General features: G+C 43.2%; 1 protein-coding gene across 1 annotated transcript; it reads right to left on the bottom strand.

Moving 5' to 3' along the window:
- Positions 1-4,089: 4,089 nt before the first annotated feature.
- LOC120044546 (heparan sulfate glucosamine 3-O-sulfotransferase 2-like) lies at positions 4,090-20,755 on the bottom strand. The gene is made up of 2 exons (XM_038989203.1): positions 20,220-20,755; positions 4,090-4,708 (listed from the first exon to the last, which is right to left on the bottom strand). Exons 1-2 carry the CDS (start codon positions 20,753-20,755, stop codon positions 4,090-4,092), a joined length of 1,155 nt encoding a protein of 384 aa, XP_038845131.1.
- Positions 20,756-22,314: the final 1,559 nt, after the last annotated feature.

Genomic DNA, 22,314 nt, shown 5'->3' with positions numbered 1-22,314 from the left:
CCGTGCGAGCGCCTCATAATAGCGCCTCTCTGCCTTCGCTGCCTCCAGCTCTTCTTTGGGGCGGCGATATTCTCCTGGCTGTGCCCAGGGTCCTTTACCGTCTAGGTCGTCCTCCCATGTCCATTTCTCCAAATAGTGCAGCCTCTCCTGCTGCTGCTGCTGCTGCTGCTGCTGTCGCTGTTGCCCGTTACCCCGCTGCTTGATCCTTTGTTGGTGGGTGATTCTGTAACGGCAGTCTACGTCGTCCTCCTCCTCAGACGAGGAGAGGCGAGAAGGATCAGAGGACCAATGTGCAGCGTGGTAATTAGACATAATGAATTTAATCAAACAAAACAAGACACTATACAAACTGACAAAACACACTAACCGTCACAGTCCCGTGTAGCACCAACACTGACACAGGAACAACAATCACTGTGAACAGCCTACCTTTATATGGTTCTCAATCAGAGGAAATGTCAAACACCTGTCCCTGATTGAGAACCATATAAGGCTAATTACCAATGAACCTAAACATAGAAACACATAACATAGAATGCCCACCCCAACTCACGCCCTGACCAACTAAACACATACAAAAACAACAGAAAACAGGTCAGGAACGTGACAATGCCTCTGGAGTGACCTACTGTGTGGTGAATTCTGACATTACATAATCTACTGTACAGTATGTTGTATGAATGGCCAACACCACATAAGTCAAATATCGCAGGGCATGGTAAAGTTGCCTATAGGACAACAGACAATCAGCAGAATAAACTGCAAGTCTGTCTAAAAAATCATTCCTATCTCAGTTGAAGCTTAAACTTCGGATAGAGAATAGGTTCGAGTTCAGGTAATTTTGTCACACCCTGATCAGTTTCACCTGTCCTTGTTAGATCAGTTTCACCTGTCCAAGCGACCCCCTCCAGGTGTCGCTTGTTATCCCTGGTGTATATATCCCTGTGTTTCCTGTCTCTCTGTGCCAGTTCGTCTTGTATGTTCCAAGTCAACCAGCGTGTTTTTCCCATGCTCCTGCCTTTCCTATTCTCTTTTACTAGTCCTCCCGGTTTTGAGCCTTGCCTGTTTTCTGGACTCTGTACCCGCCTGCCTGACCATTCTGCCTGCCCTGACCTTGAGCCTTCCTGCCACACTGTAGCTCCTGGACTCTGAACTGGTTTTGACCTTTTGCCTGTCCACAACCATTCTCTTGCCTACCCCTTTTGGATGTAGTAAATATCAAAGACTCAAACCATCTGCCTCCCGTGTCTGCATTTGGGTCTCGCCTTGTGCCCTTATAAATTTCCCCATACATTTCCTCCCAGCCGTCAGCTAATGGACCAATAAATATGTAAAATATTTATGTATAAGCCTGACTTTTAAGATTATTTGAACAGGCTTTTTCTCCTCTTAGAAGTTTTAGTGCCCGCAACCATTTTTCCATTATTGATGTCTCATAACCAATATAATTTCAGAGATGAGTATACAGCACACCCTGGGACTGTACAACCCTCTTAATTTCTCTCTTTTAACAGTTGTTTATTTAACACTGCCGAGAGCAGACATCAATTCTGTAAAGTTCATGAAGTTTTGGGTCCCCCTTGAAATCACAATGGGATTTCCTGTCTGGTAAGGTAAAAGAAAGTTTCAGTAAACCGGTATCAACTCTGAAAAGAATGACTCCTTAAATGCTGTCCTGCATGTATATTGGTTTTTTATTCAAAAGCTGTCCTGACAGTGCAAGGTTTTGACGAAGTGAAACAATGAATCCATTGGAATTGATCGCATCATGTACTGCTTGACATTGCCTGGTAAACGCTGTGGCAAAACTTGCCTCAGTCTTTTCAAAGTTCATGACATTTACAACAGCAGCCTGTTTGCTCCTTGGTATTTCTTTTGAAGGTTAGGCTGGCCATCGGAGGTAATTGGACTGTTACTTCTCCCATGATCATGTCCATTCAATACCTGATGTGGAGAGCACAGTAGAGTAGGCCTGGGAAAGATGACATTTTGCCTATGACCATACCAGTTCACTATGCTGACTGTAGTGGCTAAAGGACAGTTCTGAGGTTCACTGTCAATACAGTCTATTTGAATGACAGGGAAGAAATAAAACACACACACAAGGAATAATATATGAGCCTTAGATTTCAGGCTGTAGACAGATTTCTGTACATTACCATAGTGTTGCCTTCTCACACACTCCTCTTTACTGACAACCACCTGGGATTAGTTACCCATAAACATTATGTGAGGTATGTTTCTTGCATAGCTGCCACAAGTCAGCTAGAAATCCCATAAGTCTGTTTTCTTTGTACACGATGGATCATTATTTCTGTCTGCAATACAATCGCACCAAACTGGGAAATAACTTGCTCTCAGTGCTCTGTAGTCAAGCCACATGCATTCTGGGAGGGAAAAAAGTAGTAATCAACTGTGTTTAGATAAAGTTGAGCTCATTGCTAAACTGCTCAGCGTATCAGTGTGTACGGTGGTGGCTCACAAAGTAGCAGGCAGGGGTAGACAAGCATTGGCAGGTTAATCAAGAATTAATGGAGAGTATCACAAATGACAATTTAAATTAGGGATGGGCAACTTTGATGGGGGTGGGGGCCGCAGTGGCTCGCAGGTCTGCATACCCACATCCATACCCACACATGCAGTCAGAGCCAGCCCTAGCCTTTTGGGGGCCCTAAGCAGCATTTTAAATAGTGCTATGGCCCAAGTGTAACGTCTGTTTCCAACTCACACCCTCAAACACGTAGGTCCCCTGAACGCAGCTCACTTTCCAGCCCACTTTCCAGCCCACACTCTCAAACACCTAGATCTCCTGAACGCAGCTCACTCTCCAGAATTCTAATCACCTGTTCACACACCTGCACCCCATCACTGTAAGGTATTGCAAGTTTTGTGACACACGTCTTCAGAACTCTGTTTTTCCCCCGTGATTTACTCCTCCCGCATATGATAGTTTTTGCCTGCCTCACTAACAACGCCTTTTGCCTATTCCCTGCCTGTACTTTAGCCTATTGGATTTCCTGTTACCTACCTATTGCCTGATCTCCCAAACTACGTTACTAGCCTTTTCCCTGCCTGTACTGTTGCCCTTTTGGACTCCCTTTGTATGACCTTCTGCCTGCCCCTGGACCCAGCTACCTGCCTCCTCATGTGGTCCTTTTCAACTATCACCATTTATTTCATCCCCAAATGTGCAAATGGTTTGTAGGGGTTAAATTAGACATAATGCTCTGTAAGTTGTGTACTTCTATGTACTGTTTGGGCAATGTTTAATGCACAAGTTCTGCCTTAAAACATTTAACCAAGACTGCAGTACTCAACTTACATTATTCAATCTGAATCTGCTTGTTTGGGAGCTTCTTAGTTTAGCTTCTTTAATCAAGCCATTCCTCATTTCTCAAAAGGCAGAGTAAAAACATCGGCTGTTTTTCTACATGCTGCCTTGGATGAAGAGCTCACTTTGCTCTGTAGTTCAACTCCACGTCTTCCTCTGTCTTTCCATTACACTCCACCTCTTCTGAAAAGACAAATGCTTACAATTATCATCATAATGCCCATGATTTGATACGATAATATGCATGAGGGCATCCATTAACTGTTTTTACATTCATTATTGCCAGAATGTCTTTATGATACACATCTTATGCCAAGTTCACATACTATAGCTTTGTCATGTCTGTGATCATACTGTAGCATAGGACAGACATGTTACAACAAATCTCAGCTGTCTCTATACTCTTTATTGTTGTCCATTGAGTTGGAACGATTGACATGGTACAGTGTTGTAAAAGTAACAGGCCTTTGTGAAGAAACACAATTTAGTGTATGACAAATACTAATTGTGAGAATAAATGGCATGGCAGCATATATTTCTATTTTATTTGGTTAACACAACCGGCATGATGTTAAAGTAGGAAGTTATATCAAAGGTTTTAAAGTTAAAGGCAGATTACATACACCTTGTTAAACTCGCACTGTATTTTCAAACATGAAGAGAAATTGGATTTACTTTAAGGTGTCCTCATTCAAATGACTCCACTGAGGTATCCATTTCAATAAACACATATCACCTGCTTTTTTAAAATTAGATTCTCAATCCCACCTAAAGTCTTGTCCCACCATCTCATAGAATTTGATATTAAAAGGCCTATAAAAGTCCCGGAGCTGCTCAATGACCTCTCGGTCTATCTGCACATGAGTTCTACCCTTTGACTTGCCTAGGCAGCGGGGCTGGCTGCTGCTCTCCGGCTTCTTCAGGCAAGGGAAGCCTTTGGTTCGGTTAAAGTAGAAATGCTTGTCTGTGATGATGCGTTTGAGACCCAAGAAGTCCTGGACTCGGCCCAGCTCCCCCGCCGGGTCCGTGATCAGCCGCTCGCCGCTCACAAAGTGGATCTGGGAGAGGCGAAAGTACTGCAGCCAGTTCTCTAGGTGGAGGATGTACATCCCTATGCGGATAGCGTTCCATGAGGTGTCTACCAGACCCTGGCTCCGGTTCTGGAAGGCCAGCTCCTCGAAGGTGGGGATGTCCGGCTTCTTGGACAGGGTCTGTGTGTAGTCTGAGATGGCCCTGGTGACTGGGTTACGCACCACCACAATCAGCTTGGTGTTGGGGGACATACTGGCGATGCGTCTGGGAGCCTCTCGTGTCACAAAGTAGCTGGGGGTTTTCTCCAAGGTGATTTGGCTGTCTAGAGTCCGTGGCATTAGTCCTCTAAATAGGGAAAGACAGAAAGAGAAAAACGATTTAAAATGTATTTTTTATGCCTGGAATCCATTGTATTAGTACTCTAGAAGGGGATAGAATAGTAAAGCAATTTAATTGTCTTGCAGAAATTGTTATCCACTTCGATAGCTGAAAAGGTTTCATGAAAACAACTCCTGTTCCCTATCTCCAGGGTGACAGTGATGCTGAGGGCTGGAGCGAAATCATCCAATCACATTTTAGACTGGTGTTCATAAATCACAATCACCTGCATTAAGGACATCCAACAGAAAAAGATACTTGGGAGAATCTGGGTCACACTAAATAGGTCATCCTCTTAAAATGTTTGTAAAGTTTTTCTCATATCCACAGAATCTATGCATAGCAAAGTAAAGACAAGTGTTCTGATATTTTCCAAGAAAATGTAGAGACTGGCATTGCTCTGGGAATTTCCTTTCATCATTCGAGCAATGGGAGTTAAGAAATGCATCAATCCTGTTTGAAACCTGGATTATGCAAAAGTTGGATTTCAACAAGGAGCCACTAGAGCGCGATGAGCCAAGTAAAGCCCCACCGGCCAAACCCTCCCCTAACGACGCCAATCGTGCAACGTCCTATGGGACTCCCGGCCACGGCTGGTGGTGGCACAGCCCGGGAATGAACCCGGGTCTGTAGTAACGCCTTAGACCGCTGTACCACCCAGGAGGCCTGAATAGTTCTAAGATACAATTACAACCTACATTTGAATACAACATTATTGTCCATTGGTTAGAACAGACATGTGTCTTCTGGCTTTCCCAACATGCTTCTGGTCCACCTCTCTAACCTCTAGGCTACTGGGCTCTCCCAACATGCTTCTGGTCCACCTCTCTAAACTCTAGGCTACTGGGCTTTCCAAACATGCTTCTGGTCCACCTCTCTAACCTCTAGGCTACTGGGCTTTCCCAACATGCTTCTGGTCCACCTCTCTAACCTCTAGGCTACTGGGCTCTCCCAACATGCTTCTGGTCCACCTCTCTAAACTCTAGGCTACTGGGCTTTCCAAACATGCTTCTGGTCCACCTCTCTAACCTCTAGGCTACTGGGCTTTTCCATTGTGTATCCATAATACAAGCTCTAGATCCAGTAAAATGCTTCTTCCCTCCAGGTCAGGACCTTGTTTCCTAGAAACGTTTGAACATTAAAATGGATAGATCCCACCTAAAGTGCATCGAGCAGTTTCTCCCAAAACCATTCTTGCACTAAAACTGATACAGTAAATAAAATAGTAACTTTATGTCTATGACTGATGATTCTGTGCTTCCAACTTTGTGGCAACAGTTTAGGGAAGGCCCTTTCCTGTTTCAGCGTGACAATACAGAAATGGTTTGTTGAGATCTTTGTGGAAGAACTTGACTGTCCTGCTCAGAGCCCTGACCTCAACCCCATCGAATATCTTTGGGATGAACTGGAACACCAACTGTGAGCCAGGCCTAATCGCCCCAACATCACTGCCTGACCTCACTAATGCTCTTGTGGCTGAATGGAAGCAAGTCCCCGTAGCAATGTTCCAACATCTATTGGAAAGCCTTCCCAGAAGAGTGGAGGCTGTTATAGCAGCAAAGGGGGCTACCAACTCCATATTAATGCCTATGATTTTGGAATGAGATGTTTGACTTGAAGGTGTCCACATACTTTTGGTCATGTAGTGTACCTTAACAGTCTGAGAAATATTGATCAGTTTAGCTTGATTTATGAATCCTGTGCTGGTCTGCTGGGTGTCTCAGTTAGCCTTACCAGTTTATTGCCACAGGCAATCATTAATCTTCCATGGGATGGAAGGAACAGAACAGCAGTAGCACCATCCCCAGAAAACAGATTTACCGTACGCTAAAAACATGCTACTATATCTCATGTGCTATGTGATGGAGTCCCAACTTAGTTACATCATCAACCTTAACCTATAGTATAGCATATTCTTCCTCTTTCTTCACACTTCCATCATCATACATGTATTATTGAGTTGATGGAATTTTAGGGAACTATATAATCTCATGGAGAAAGCTACAGACATTCCAACACTGTTGTGTTATATAATTTCAAACGGTACCCTTTTCTGTTTGACAATTCTTACCAACACTGTTAAAAGAAAGAGCTGCAATTAGGCGTATTACATAAACCTTTAAAAAAAATCCACACAACCAACACCCAGGATGGTGTTACTGGCTGTCTAACACTTCCCATGTTGCCTGGTGCAGGAGCGGAACGCAGCGTGAACAACATCTGAAATGGTCCCTTTTTTGCTGATGGGAAGGAGTGTTGGTGCTGTACTAGCTTTAGCGGCCGTACTTTGTAGCATTTCCCAACTGCCACCAAGAGGTGCATTTCTTGTCGATTAGGAATGAAAGAAAAACCATCACCTCCTATAGCTTTATTTAATCCACCAAGGTTTCAGACGAGACCAGGACACAAACAGGTTTTGTGCAGCTTTCCATAGAGAAAACCATAATGGAACATGTAATTCATGGGATGCTCTTACTTCACACAACCAATTACATTCTCCATTTCCCAAGTACAGTACAAGACAACAATGATCCACTGCCTAAAGATGAACATGTGCATTTTGGGGAGCACAAGAACAACATGACATGCTCACATTATCTACTGGGTTTGCTGAGTCCCGGTTGTTTGGTTGAACAGAAACCTAGCTTGAATCGAACTTTATTTGTCCATGATTGGAGTGATGAGATACGCATGTACATTTGCTCTTTAGATTATTCACCCTTTCTCTTTATAATTAAACGTTAACAACTTGTCAGGGACAGCTTTATCACTGTTTTGTTAACCTGATTTGAATTAAATTGGTGGAATTTGCATTACCATGATGTGAACTTCCATAGTGCAGGCCTACATGTTGTGCACACATTCTCATTTCAGCAGGGATTTAATCCTTGTCATGTATTTGAAAAATCAATTTACCCTCTCAGGTCTAATCAGAAAAAATTATGCAATAATTACAATATATTACATTGATCAAATATATTGTCCACCTGCTGTTCTCTGTAGTTTTCTATTGAACTAACATTTGTTTTACAGATATTGAATATTATAAATGAAAGCCCATCCACATGATTACAAAACATTCAATTGACCAGAATATAAACCTGCTTCTCATCAAGAAATATTTCATTAATATTTAACTAAAGTGACATCTTCCATTATCCTCTTAAGTAAATACCCAAACCGGGGAGAAGAACAGTCATTCATGTGAGCATACTGACTGCTTAACTGAAAACACAACCACCACAGTGGGAAATTAGGAATGGCACCATCACACCTGAAACTTCCACAAACATTAATTGCCAGTTGCTATTTACGTTGGCCTTCCTGTATTTAGATGCCTGCCTTTTTCAATGGAGGTGCTTGTAGCATAAGAGAGGACAGGAGGCTCTCGCTGTAATTGTAATATGCCAAGGTTACTGTGACATGTTGTAAGCCATTTAGCAGCAGTGTATTCTGTCCTGACACCCTATGGTGCTTTTAGAGAACAGCGAGCACCTTCAGTAGTGTAGCTTTCTAAAAGCCTTCATTGTCGCTCGGTAGGCCTACTCTTAAAAGGATAGGGTCACCGTGATCACTCCAGCTCTCAATACCGACAAGCTTTGTGGAGCTCTGGGACTAAGTTACAGTGGAGAATGCTGGTAGATGATATATTGTAAATCATATCAGGTAACTCTGTAGAATTAACCATTAGTAAAATATTAATAATGAGATAGAATATGGTTGGAAGGTATACACACAATGTGGAACTGTACTGCCATTGCACACATTTTGACACATACAGTACACCCACACACACACACACACACACACACACACACACACACACACACACACACACACACACACACACACACATATCTATAAAGCTGGTAGTAACTGGCATTTTGTGTCATGAATCAAAGTTGTAGAGAGATGGATGGGCTCCCTGCTCTGATCATCATCCGGATCCTGTGAGCTGGAACTAAATTGACTGGAGTAATTTACAGCCGTCTCCTGTTCAGGTTATTGGTGAAACTCTGAGAGGAGTCAGGATGTGTTACAGGCTTGGCTGTGACATTTTAATCACTCTGTTAAAATGAACCGAGGTGTGGAGGATCTATCCCAACATTGTAAATGTGCCCAGTGCTCACAAGATTGCAAAGGGATAGCAATTCCCCCATCACCGGTAAAAACACACGTGTGTATTTAATACCCCCCCCCCCCTGACAGATGTGTTGAGACCAACACCTAAAAATCATGTCTGGCATACTGTAACATTAAAAGTGCTAAAGGATGTGCTAAGTTCTCTGGCTGCTAACGTGGCTCCACTGAGCAAGTCAACATTGTACAGACACCCAGGCACCTGCTATTTCAGGCATGTAAGACTGTAGCAGCAGGTAAAGGTCAGCTTTGGATCATCTCCTTCAGCACAATCAATTAACCCAGACCTCGCCAGTGTAACTTCATTGATGTTTCAAATCAAGAGGGAATTGAGTGCATTATAAGAGTCCTCAGTAAATGTTTGCTCGTGAACCACAGTAGTGCGTATACATAACTTTGGTATGGTCATTAGCAGGTCTTTTGATGTGGACAAAATGGAATGTGTGTGACGGCAGATGCACAGAACACGTGTGGCCTCTCTAAGGTTGAGCTAAAACGTAGTATAGCATCTTTCAATAGATGTACAGAGTCAGGTATTGATGTGGCCAAGTCAAAAACGCAATCATGGAGTATTCTGTTTAATCTCAAATCTTTGTGGCACAGGAGGTTGGTGGCACCTTAATTGGTGAGGACAGGCTCATGGTAATGGCTGGAGCGGAATCAGTGGAATGGTATCAAATACATCAAACATGGTTTGATGTCATTCCATTTGCTCTGTTCCAGACATTATTGTGAGCCGTCCTCCCCTCAGCAGCCTCCACTGCTTTGTGGATATTGTTTGGCTTCTTCAATGTTGTATTCGAGTCCTCCATGTTCAAGCTATCATCCACTGTCAGTAGAAAGGTTGTGGCGGTGACACACTGTTTTCAACAGAATTAATCTAGGCCTCATTGTACTAATTATCCAGCTTTATGATGAGTCGGAGGATTGGACAGTAATGCGAAGGCCAGGCCTGATCTGATTGGGATTTAAATTGGAAACCATCAATCATGACAAGCAGGCAGCGTCCCTGCAACAGACAGACAGACGGAGAGATTTAGAGAGTGGCCCCTATCTCTGGCAGAGCAGAACGTGTCTGTCATCACACAGACTAATAATGAACCCTGCCTATTATACAATACACAGCTTGTGAGTTGAGTCTACTAACCAGGGACAGGGAGCATGGTGACTTCAACGTATCCATTATCTGTGGTGTTGGGATGGCCTCGGCTCGAGCGGGGGTTATTTGGAAAAGCCCCTGATTAAATTATGACAAAGGTCTCATGGCTCATCATCGTCACTTCCAAATGATCTGTAGAACGTAAGATGAAGTGAGATCAGTGTAGGGAAAAGCATAGAGCATGTCTATATTTCTTTCTTGGTGGATGCTAAGAGCATGTTGTTGAAGTGTGGTGTTATACAGTATTGTACATGGATTTCAAAGCTTTCTCACATACTGCACCTCTATTACCGGGACCTGAATTATATTCACATTCACATAGACAGTCATACTCTTATCCATTGCTTTCATTCTGAAGCCTTTCATCTTCTAATTTGTATTACATTTCACAACAATACAGTGAATACTCTATCTAAGGTTATGGAGTCAGGGACAGGTAATACCAGTATGTGAGAAAGCTTTTAAATCATTACAGAGTATTGCTACAAACTACTTTATGTGTCTAGGTAGGGCTACGTCATATCTTCAATGACACAAGGAGGGTTAATTTGTACAGACCATGTTGTGTTACGGTTGCGAACAACCCAGATTGCAATTACACAGCTTGCAATTACACATGTGTTCTAATGCACAATGCTGTAATAAAACCAGAGTCGCTATACAACCACATCACCAGTCTACTCCCCTCGCCTGGTACGAAGGAAATAGCTTCATTCTGTCTCCACTGGAAAAGATTATCTTATTAATATTTCACTCACTCCCATTTCTGCTGGGATGACGTCCAAGCATTAATCACCAGTCAGCAGCGACAGAAGCTGGTCTCAATGGAAGTCAATTAAGAGTTACCGAGCAATGTCCCAGACAGCAATACTGAAGTCCGGTCAGCTGGTTGGTTAACTAGAAATCATTTAGAGTCAACTGCCAAGACAACCAGCAGCAGGTCTTATTCAATTTGAAACAAAGCTCTGATCTGTTGTGTTGTGTGCACACCATGGCAATCTTTTCCAGAGTAAACTAGGTTTTTACATAAGTACTGTCCTGTTTGTCTGTATGGGAAACAAACATTTCAGAATCAGAATCAGTCTGACCTCAATGATGTCTGATTTAGTCGTGTTGTCTGTGCACTACGTTTCACAGAAATGACAGCACATTGGAAGATTCTAATCCACTGAGGATGTTGAGAGACAATTGCTCTCCTGAAGCGATAAAGCGTTGAATTAAGGCGAACCAAATGCTGTTACTGTGTCTGACTTTGATGTGGGAAAGTGTCCAACTATCCCAAAATGAAGACACTCTCAGGAAGACCCTGAAATCCATGGCTGGCAAGCTGCACATCCTCAGATGAGCATTTCAGTTAATTGTGTAAATGTTTCAGATTAATTAACTGCGGCTCAGCTGCCAATTTCAATGAAACACAGTGTAAACAAAACTATTTCAGTGCATGTCAGCCTGTCCTCACATCCTGTTCAGTTTAAACTTGTTTCCTCCTGTCACATTTCCCCCCTGTCTGTCTTTGCAAAAGGCTTTATGCTGAACTGCAGGGAATAATGGAAAACATTACCAACGCATAATGAGACACTGCAAATATTCATTCAGTCTGTATTTGAAATGCAAATGGTTCCAAAGACACCTGGCATATGCTAGAGATAGGAAATATTGGAATATTGCGTGCAAGGAATCAAATCGAATTTTATTTGTCACATGCGCCGAATACAACTGATGTAGACCTTACAGTGAAATGCTTATTTACAAGCCCTTAACCAACAATGCTTTAAGAAGTTAATAAAAAAATAAAAAATAAGTGTTAAGTAAAAAATAGATAAGTAATTTTTTTTATTTTTTGAATAAAAGTAACAAAAAATTAAACAGCAGCAGTAAAATAACAAGCGAGGCTGTATACGGGGGTACCGGTACAGAGTCATTGTGCAGTGGCAGCGGTTAGTCGAGGTAATTGAGCTGAAATGTACATGTAGGTAGAATGACTATGCATAGATTATAAACAGAGAGTAGCAGCAGTGTAAAAGAGGGGTCTGGGTAGCCCTTTGATTAGCTGTTCAGGAGTCTTGTGGCTTGTGGGTAGAAGCCATTAAGAAGCCTTTTGGACCTCTACTTGGCGCTCCGGTACTGCTTGCTGTGAGGTAGCAAAGAGAACAGTCTATGACTAGGGTGGCTGGAGTCTTTGACAATTTTTAGGGCCTTCCTCTGACACCACCTGATATAGAGGTTCTGGATGGCAGGAAGCTAGGCTCCAGTGATGTACTAGGCCGTACGCACTATCCTCTGTATTGCCTTGCGGTTGAAGGCCGAGCAGTTGCCATACCAGGCAGTGATGCAACCAGTCAGGATGCTCTCGATGGTGCAGCTGTAGAATCTTTTGAGGATCTGAGGACCCATGCCAAATCTTTTCAGTCTCCTGAGGGTGAATAGACTTTGTCATGCCCTCTTCACAACTGTCTTAGTGTGTTTGGACCATGATAGTTTGCTGGTGATGTGGACACCAAGGAACTTGAAGCCCTCAACCTGTTCCACTACAGCCCCGTCGATAAGAATGGGGGTGTGCTCGGTCCTCCATTTCCTGTAGTCCACAGTCATCTCCTTTGTCTTGATCACGTTGAGGGAGAGGTTGTTGTCCTAGCACCACACGACCAGGTCTCTGACCTCCTCCCTATAGGCTGTCTCATCGCTGTCGGTGATCAGGCCTACCACTCTTGTCATAGGGAAAATTGATGATGGTGTTGGAGTACCATGGAGTGGCACGGCCATGCAGTTATGAGTGAACAGGGAGAACAGAAGGGGACTGAGCACAAACCCCATGTTGAGGATCAGCGTGGCGGATGGGTTGTTCCCTATCCTTACCACCTGGAGGCGGCCCGCCAGGAAGTCCAGGATCCAGTTGCAGAGGGAGGTGTTTAGTCCCAGGGTCCTTAGCTTAGTGATGAGCTTTGAGGGCACTATGGTGTTGAACACTGAGCTGTAGTCAATGAATAGCATTCTCACATAGGTGTTCCTTTTGTCCAGGTGCGAAATGGCCGTGTTGAGTGCAATAGAGATTGCATCATCTGTGGATCTGTTGGGGCAGTATGCAAATTGGAGTGGGTCTAGGGTTTCTGGGATAATGGTGTTGATGTGAGCCATGACCAGCCTTTCAAAACACTTCATGGCTACAGACGTGAGTGCTACGTGTCAGTTGTCATTTAGGCAGGTTACCTTCATGTTCTTGGGCACAGGAACTATGGTGGTCTGCTTGAAACATGTTGGTATTATAGACTGTCAGTGAAGACACTTGTCAGTTGGTCAACGCATGCTTGGAGTACACGTCCTGGTAATCCGTCTGGCCCTGCGGTCTTGTGAATGTTAACCTGTTTAAAGGTCTTACTCACATCGGCTATGGAGAGCGTGATCACACAGTCTTCCGGAACAGCTGGTGCTCTCATGCATGTTTCATTGTTACTTGCCTCGAAACGAGTATAGAAGTAATTTAGCTCGTCTGGTAGGTTTGTGTCACTCGTCTGGTAGGTTTGTGTCTGTAATAGTTTGTAAGCCCTGCCACGTCCGAGGAGCGTTGGAGCCGGTGTAGTACGATTCAATCTTAGTCCTGTATTGACGCTTTGCCTATTTGATGGTTTGTCGGAGGGCATAGCGGAATTTCTTATAAGCTTCCGGGTTAGAGCCCCGCTCCTTGAAAGCGGCAGTTCTACCCTTTAGCTCAGTGCGGATGTTGCCTGTAATCCATGGCTTCTGGTTGGGGTATGTACAGTACATACGGTCACTGTGGGGATGACGTCATCGATGCACTTATTGATGAAGCCAGTGACTGATGTGGTGTACTCCTCAATGCCATCGGAGGAATCCCGGAACATATTCCAGTCTGTGCTAGCAAAACAGTCCTGTAGCTTAGCATCTGCTTCATCTGACCACTTTCTTGTTGACCGAGTCACTGGTGCTTCCTGCTTGCAAGCAGAAATCAGGAGGATAGAATTATGGTCAGATTTGCCAAATGGAGGGCGAGGGAAAGCTTTGTACCTGTCTCTGTGTGTGGAGTACAGGTGGTCTGGAGTTGTTTCCCTCTGGTTGCACATTTATAATGCTGATAGAAATTATGTAAAACTGATTTGAATTTCCCTGCATTAAAGTCCCCGCCTCTGAATGAGCGTTTTCCTGTTTGCTTATGGCCGTATACAGCTCATTGAGTGCTGTCTTAGTGCCAGCATCAGTCTGCAGCGGTATATAGACAGCTACGAAAAATATAGATGTAAACTCTCTTGGTAAATAGTGTGGTCTACAGCTTATCATGAGATACTCTATCTCAGGTGAGCGAAACCTCGAGACTTCCTAAGAATTTGTGCACCAGCTGTTGTTTACAAATATACATAGGCCGCCGCCCCTTGTCTTACCAGAGGCCGCGGTTCTATCCTGCCGAAAAAGCTTGAAACCCGCCAGCTGTATGTTAATCATGTCGTCGTTCAGCCACGACTCGGTGAAACATAAGATATTACAGTTGGTAATGTCCTGTTGGTAGGATATACGTGCTCGTAGTTCGTCTATTTTATTATCGATTTATTGTACGTTGGCTAATAGGACCTATGGTAAAGGTACATTATCCTCTCGGCGACAGATCCTTACAAGGCACCTGGACCGTCGTCCACGATATCTCCGTCTTTTCCTCCTGCGAATGACAGGGATGAGGGCCTTGTCGGGTGTCTGGAGTAAATTTTGCCCGTCCAACTCATTGAAGAAGAAGAATTCCTCCAGTACGGGGTGTGTCATCGCTGCCCTGATATCAAGAAGCTCTTTTCGGTCATAAGACACGGTGGGAGAAACATTATGTACAAAATAAGTTACAAATAATGCAAAAAAAACCACAATAGCACAATTGGTTTTGGGATCGTAAAACGGCGGCCATCTCCTTCGGCGCCATGATCATTACGGAAATAGTTTGATGCGTGTATACTATGTATTGTACTAACTAGACTAGACTCCAGGAAAAACAGTTTGAACAGAGTTGTGCATATCCCCATTTAATCAAACTCAATTTACTACAGTCAAAACTACACATTTATTTAATCACATTATACATTGCTAGGCATGGTGTCGGCCATGTTAGATTCCATCTCTCAGAATAATGTCATTGTGTGTCCTTGCCTCCAGGGTGGTCTACCATTCTCAACAGCTCTTAATGATATGTACAGCTGGGTTACCTACAGTTGGTAAAGGCTCTATCCCTGTCTCTTTGAGTAGGAAACTCACAACACCACTACCTCGTTCTCTTGCTGCTGGCAACTCCAGCTAATGACTTATTCAATACAAAATCCTAATACCAAAACCTCACTGTGCCATGGTGTCTTTGGGGGATATTCCCGAGAGGAGTTGTTTTTGTAATTAATGTTAACTGTTACATGTTTCTGAGCTATATCGGGATTAAGACTCCTCATTACTAGTGGAAAGAGATGCCTGGGCCAGTGGAATGTGCAGTTCCCTCCGTTAAATGAGCAGCAGACAACTTTCTGTCCTCGTCAACCTTTCTGACGTTAGAGTTCCGGGGTTCAGTATCCTCCCTGAGCCAATTAATGGTGGACCTGGAGAATACTCTTGGCTGAAGCAGATTCTACGAGGCCTCTTGCACAATTTTAACACTTCTCAGGGAATCTATTTGATGTGCGTCTGACTCCTGTAAAATCAGTAGAGCTGAGATGCCCTTTTAAGTTCTGATGGTGATGGTGTGTAGTGATGCGGATTTGTTAGATTTTTTTGATCGTGTGCGAAAATCGAAAAACGCATACACGAAGTGTTGCGGAATTGGTTGCAGTATAATGTATGACTCAGCTACCCCTTACATAGTCACAGGGATGGAGAGACACTCACATGCAATCTACATTTTTATTTTACCGTTATTTAACTAGGCAAGTCAATAACAACAAATTCTTATTTTCAATGATGGCCTAAGAACAGTGGGTTAACTGCCTGTTCAGGGGCAGAACGACAGATTTTTACCTTGTCAGCTCGGGGATTTGAATATTTCAAAGATTTGGATTTGATCTTGCAACTTTTCGGTTACAAGTCCAACACTCTAACCACTAGACTACCTGCTTCCACAAATGAGGCCAAATGGGTCTTATTCTATTCTGGAGATTGAGTAATGAACATTGCACCATTTCACTGTCATCGCACAGGTCTGTCACTTACATTGGGGTGAAAATAGTTGGATTATGCAAGTAATTCACAATTAAAAATAATAAAAATAGAGGACAGTCTATCACAGTGCCTCATTAGACGATGGTGACAATCGTTTTATTTAATGCTGAGACCAGGTCGTATATTAGTTCTAGTCTGCATAAAGTTTCAGCCACCATGACTGAGGTGAACTAATCTAGCAAACACTCATTACATTTAAATGGATGGTGTCTCATGTCTTGGACTGAAATAAAATGAAAAATAAGACTCTCTAAAGCACATTAAAGGTGATTTGTATAGAACTTCTGACGTTAATCAGCCAATTTATCTTTCTCATTACTGGCGGCATTTATGTGGCTCTTATTGCAAGATGTCAGTGGCTAAACTAAAATTGCTTTCAGAGGGGATTAGAGACACTGTTGCGAGGTCCTGGCTTCTGTGGCATTTTAATTAATCAGTCCCCAAATAGTACTGATGAATTTAGAGCCTGTGTGTGTGTGTGTGTGTGTGTGTGTGTGTGTGTGTGTGTGTGTGTGTGTGTGTGTGTGTGTGTGTGTGTGTGTGTGTGTGTGTGTGTGTGTGTGTGTGTGTGTGTGTGTGTGTGCGCGTGCATGCATGCATGCATGGGGGTGGGTATGTAAGTGTGGATGTGTAATTAATAATTAACGTGAAACTAATTACATGAATACAGTATCTGCTAATATTGGTACTATATTGGCACAAGCCTACTGCACACAAACTTCCCACTGTTCTATTAGTCTAATATTAGCATTATTGCAGTTATATTATAGGCCTATTCAAGTGCGTGAAAAAACACTGCTACGTCGAGTCCTCAGCCCTGAACTGAATGCCTCCAAGTCCCTTTTATTGATTTAAGTTGCTCCCCATGGGCGAGTCTGACTCAATTGACTTAAACACAGCAGGTATAAATGGCTTCACACTGCGATGGGACAGTGAGCACAAACCACAACCATCTGGGCTTAGGGAGAGCTGCTGGGTGATTTCACTAGAGTGGCCTGTCTGACAGAACCTCCAACAGAACAGAACACTTTCTAATGGCACATTCTTTGTTTCAGTAGGTTTTCTCTCTCAGCTAAGTGTAGATGCGATCCATGAGAGTTCCCTGCTCGGTTTCACTCAACAGGCACCATGTTCTGTCAGAGACGAGATTGTGACACCTGTGTAATGCCTGCTTTTAGGCATGCAGGTACCAACTTCAGCAATGGTCTTACGGCTGCCAAGGGATGAGAGCAGGTAGAGTCACACAACTGAGCCAAGCTGAGCTGAGATTTACTGGATCTGGCCATGCTGGAAAGGATCATGTAAAAGGAAAATATAAAAGCCAGCACGGTACTGTTTGGGTAGGCACAATAATGAGAAAAGGCTATTACTCTCCTATGGACTTCTTTATCCAAAGTCTGACTCATGGGTGAGAGACAGCGCCAGTGTCCCGTCTCATCGATGTACAGTACACTGGAGGGGCATCCCGTCAGAGGGAAGGCAGGAGGACCTTATCCGAGGTCACTAATCAATATTAGCCATGTTTCTGCTGGAGAGGGTTTCTTAAAAGTCTGCCCCTGACAATATCTATTACCGTTGATCTGCATGTTTACTTACTGAAATTCAACACTGCCGCTATACTGTGGCATTTCAACCTGGGTATCAAGTCAAAGTAACTTCATCCTGGATTTGGGGCATGATTTACTTGTAATGCTTACGATTCCAATTGCTTTCGGTCGGAGTGTTTCTTTAAATCTGATATTCCGAAATATTTGTACACCTTGAGAAATCAAAGCTTTAGATCAATTATCTCACAAACTACTATATAGTATGTGGCCCCCCTTCAAATGAGTGGATTTGACTATTTCAGTCACACCGTTGCTGACAGGTATATAAAATTGAGCACACAGCCATGCAATCTCCATAGACAAACATAGGCAGTAGAATGTCCATACTGAAGAGCTCATTGACTTTCAACAAGTCAGTTAGTCAAATTTCTGCGTTGCTACAGCTGCCCCGGTCAACTGCTGTTATTGTGAAGTGGAAACGTCTAGGAGCAACAACGGCTCAGCTGCAAAGTGGTAGGCCACACAAGCTCACAGAACAGAACCACCGAGTGCTGAAGCGCGAGGCAAGTAGCGAGTAGAAATCATCTGTGTTCGGTTGCAGCCCTCACTATCGTGTTCCAAACTGCCTCTGGAAGCAACGTCAGCACAATAACTGTTCGTCAGGAGCTTCATGAAATGGGTTTCCATGGATGAGCAGCTACACACAAGCCTAAGATCACCATGCGCAATGCCAAGCGTCGGCTGGAGTAGTGTGAAGCTCGCCACCGTGGAGCAGTGGAAACGGGTTCTCTGGAGTGATGAATCACGCTTCACCAACTGGCAGTCCGTCGGACGAATCTGGGTTTGGGGGATGGCAGGAGAACGCTACCTTCCCCAATGCACAGTGCCAACTATAAAGTTTGGTGGAGGAGGAATGATGGTCTGGGGCTGTTTTTCATGGTTCGGGCTAGGCCGCTTAGTTCCATGAAGGGAAAACTTAACACTACAATGGCATTCTAGACGATTCTGTGCTTCCAACTTTGCGGCAACAGTTTGAGGAAAAACTTTTCCTCTTTCAGCATGACAATGCCCCCATGCACAAAGCGAGGTTCATACAGAAAAGGGCTGTCGAGATCAGTGTGGAAGAACTTGACTGGCCTGCACAGAGCCCTGACCTCAACCCCATCGAACACCTTAAGGATGAATTGGAACGGCGACTGCGACCCAACCTCACAAATGCTCTTGTGGCTGAATGGAAGCAAGTCCCCGCAACAATGTTCCAACATCTAGTGGAAAGTCTTACCAGAAGAGTGGAGGTTGTTATAGCAGCAATGGGGGGACCAACTCCATATTGATGCCCATCATTTTGAATGAGATGTTCGACGAGCAGGTGTCCACATAATGTTCGGTCATTTAGTGTATCTACACTGAGAATACAAAACATTAATAATACCTGCACTTTCCATGAAATAGACTGACCAGGTGAATCCAGATGAAAGCAATAATCCCTTATTGATATAAATTTTTAAATCCACTTCAATTACTGTAGATGAAGGGGAGGAGAACGGTTAATTAAAGAAGGACATTTAAGCCTTGAGACATTTGAGACATGGATTGTGTATGTGTGCCATTCAGAGGGTGAATGGGCAAGACAAAATATTTAAGTGCCTTTGAACGGGGTACCAGGTGCCAGGTGCACCGGTTTGTGTCAAGAACAGCAACGCTGCTGGGTTTTTCACACTCAACAGTTTCCCGTGTGTAACAAAAATTGTCCACCACCCAAAGGACATCCAGCCAACTTGACACAACTGTGGGAAGCATTGGAGTCAACATGGGCCAACATCTCTGTGGACCGCTTTCGACACCTTGTAGAGTCCATGCCCCGATGAACTGAGTCTGCAACTCAATATCAGGAAGGTGTCCCTAATGTTTGTTATACTCAGTATATCTATGAGTTTTCTCTGCTGTATTGTGTTATGAAAAAGGATCTCTAAGTGATCATTATCAACAATTATCAACAACATTATCAACAAAAAAAACAAGAGTGGTAGGTAGAGAGGAGGGAATATACTGCACACTTATTCCATCCCACAAGGTACATGATTAGCCTAATGATCATGAAAAACGTTATGGACTTTCATGAACACAATCGTGGAACATTCAAGTATACACCCTGGTACACACTTTTAAAGCTGACTAATAATGTCAGAGATACGCGTTAGAATAGAATGGATACAGATGCAATACACCCAAGCATATCTATATTATCTCATAGGCAGGCCTACATACATTAGGTTGTAAGAAGTCATAAGCCTGCTTAGCCTATGCCTACTGTTTTATTGTGACAAATTCCTTTGTATGGGCCATGCACTTGTTCAAAAAATAACATATTGAAAATGAAATATATCATAAACAGACAAATTAGTTTATTATATATTTAAATCAACGTGACATTTCGTACCTGTACCAGTCCAATCCTCTGTCATAGTTTCTATCGAAAAAGTGGGGCTCTGTTCCAAGCGCGCGCACATCTGGATGAATTCGAATGAACTCCAGCACGGCCCTGGTGCCGCCCTTCTTCACCCCGACGATTAGTGCGTTAGGTAACTTTTTGTTTCCATATTTCTGTGCAACAGTAATATTATATTCGGATTGGGCAATACTCCGTTTGTGAGTGATGGGCAAGGCAGAATTTCTACTTTGGTTGCGAGCATGACTTGATCCTTGGTGAGTGAGTGCCACGTTTAAAGTCTCATCCAGAGCAGTCCTCCTGTCCGCGGTGCAATCTTTTTGCAGAAGTTTTTTGCTTCCTACGTTCTTGTGATGGAGGCACCTTTTTTCCTCATAACTCTGGGTTGGCATGATTGTACCACAACAAAACAGTATGCTGTAGCATAAATATGTGAAGGACAATGAAATGGTGAATATAAAAATAAATCGTTTGCTCAACCTATTTGAAGATGGCACGATTCGGTTTGAGATCAACCTATATGCCATATCTCCATGGGTCAAGGGACTGCATGTTTTTCTTCTGTGCTGCGCCTGGACTGCGGTGTCTCCCTGTGGAACCGGACTCTGCCTCTGCCAACATCCCAATACGACAGAAAAGCAGGTAAATGTTCCTCCAAGAAATTACCTGTGCACAATTTGCATCGTTTCCAATTTAACAATTGTTGGATAACTTTGGAATAAATTGATTTCAGCCATTTTCTTGGAAAAAGTAGAATGATCCCGCCTAAATGAGTTCATATAGTTTGAGTGGTAGGATGATTGCATCTGTAATATTAACTAATTGCATCATATTTTGTCGAAACACTTAAACCCCCACGGAGTCGTTATCCTCAATCCCATTCTTCGTTTTCCTCAATCCGTTGGTCTGGGTAAAATATGCCGTTCGTTGGATAATGATGAGTGACTTTGGAACCTGCCGAAATCCATAACTCTGCATCTCTTCCAAAAGGCACGGTGTAATCTGCCATTGACTCTAATCCGTGCGAAGCCCCAGCCTCGCCTTCACGGGATCTGCGATGTTCAGCTCATGTTTGGCTGCTTTCTCAAAGTTCTCAAGAATTCCGTTGCGGCAGTCAGGGACAGATGATGAATATATAAAGATGCCGTCTGACGTCACTCTTCATATGATCATATTCTCCATGCATTTAACTTTTTAAAGGAATACTCTTGATAGCCTGTTTTATAGAGACATACAACATATATAGTTGGCAGGGGAAGCATAGTCTATGTGGATACCTGTGTGGGAACATTTCCACATAACTCACATTCATTTGTGTTCTCGTAGCTAATTGGAATTCATAGGACATCAAGCATTTTTATTTAGAAAATAACTTTGAATTGCACAATGGCAGGCCATTAACTGCTCCCTTTCAATCATGAAAGTACACAACAAAGATTATCTCTAATCTTGAATCTCCAAGCTGTTGCACAGATCTCTGCTTTCACGGACATTCTAAACTGAGAGACATGACTGGATATTCCTTGTCTGAGTCATAAAAGGCTTAGATTTGAACAGGTGAAATCTCCATGATTCTATGCGCTCTCTCACAGATGGGTGTTCTGGGGCCCTGCACTGTAGCCAAGGAGATAAAGATGTTGCTTTGTGTCATACCTAAGCACAACCATTGAGCAGATGTTATCCAGTAAAGCCATACAGTCTACCCACCAGGCAACATCAAATCAAATCAAATCAAATCACATTTTATTTGTCACATGTGCCGAATACAACAGTGAAATGCTTACTTACAAGCCCTTAACCAACAATGCAGTTTTATGAAAAATAAGTGTTCTTAAAACTGCGTTGTTGGTTAAGGGCTTGTAAGTAAGTATAAGAATCAAAATATTTATCCACACACATGAATACAAACACACACATGTTTGTTATTCCACAATTCCATCACAGCTTTTTATTTCAGTCATTTTAGCATCATTACTTGAAAACCAAACAGCAAACGTAATGGCTCACAATACATCATTACATGATTTGAGCATATTTTAACCAGTTTACTCAGCTAATGTGGATGCTCTCCCAGTCTCCCAGAGCA

This window comes from Salvelinus namaycush, chromosome 3 (assembly GCF_016432855.1).
Source record: "Salvelinus namaycush isolate Seneca chromosome 3, SaNama_1.0, whole genome shotgun sequence".
Lineage (NCBI taxonomy): Eukaryota > Metazoa > Chordata > Actinopteri > Salmoniformes > Salmonidae > Salvelinus > Salvelinus namaycush.
Note: the sequence above shows the minus strand (reverse complement) of the source record. Positions and strands in the feature narration are given on the sequence as shown.

What these genes read in the sequence shown, in the direction of transcription:
- LOC120044546 (XM_038989203.1), bottom strand. Translation starts at nt 20,755, where the DNA reads ATGGCATATAGGTTGATCTCAAACCGAATCGTGCCATCTTCAAATAGG. An exon ending in AGAGGATTGGACTGGTACAG is followed by an intron (nt 4,709 to 20,219) that starts GTACGAAATGTC and finishes TTCCCTATTTAG; the next exon opens with AGGACTAATGCCACGGACTC.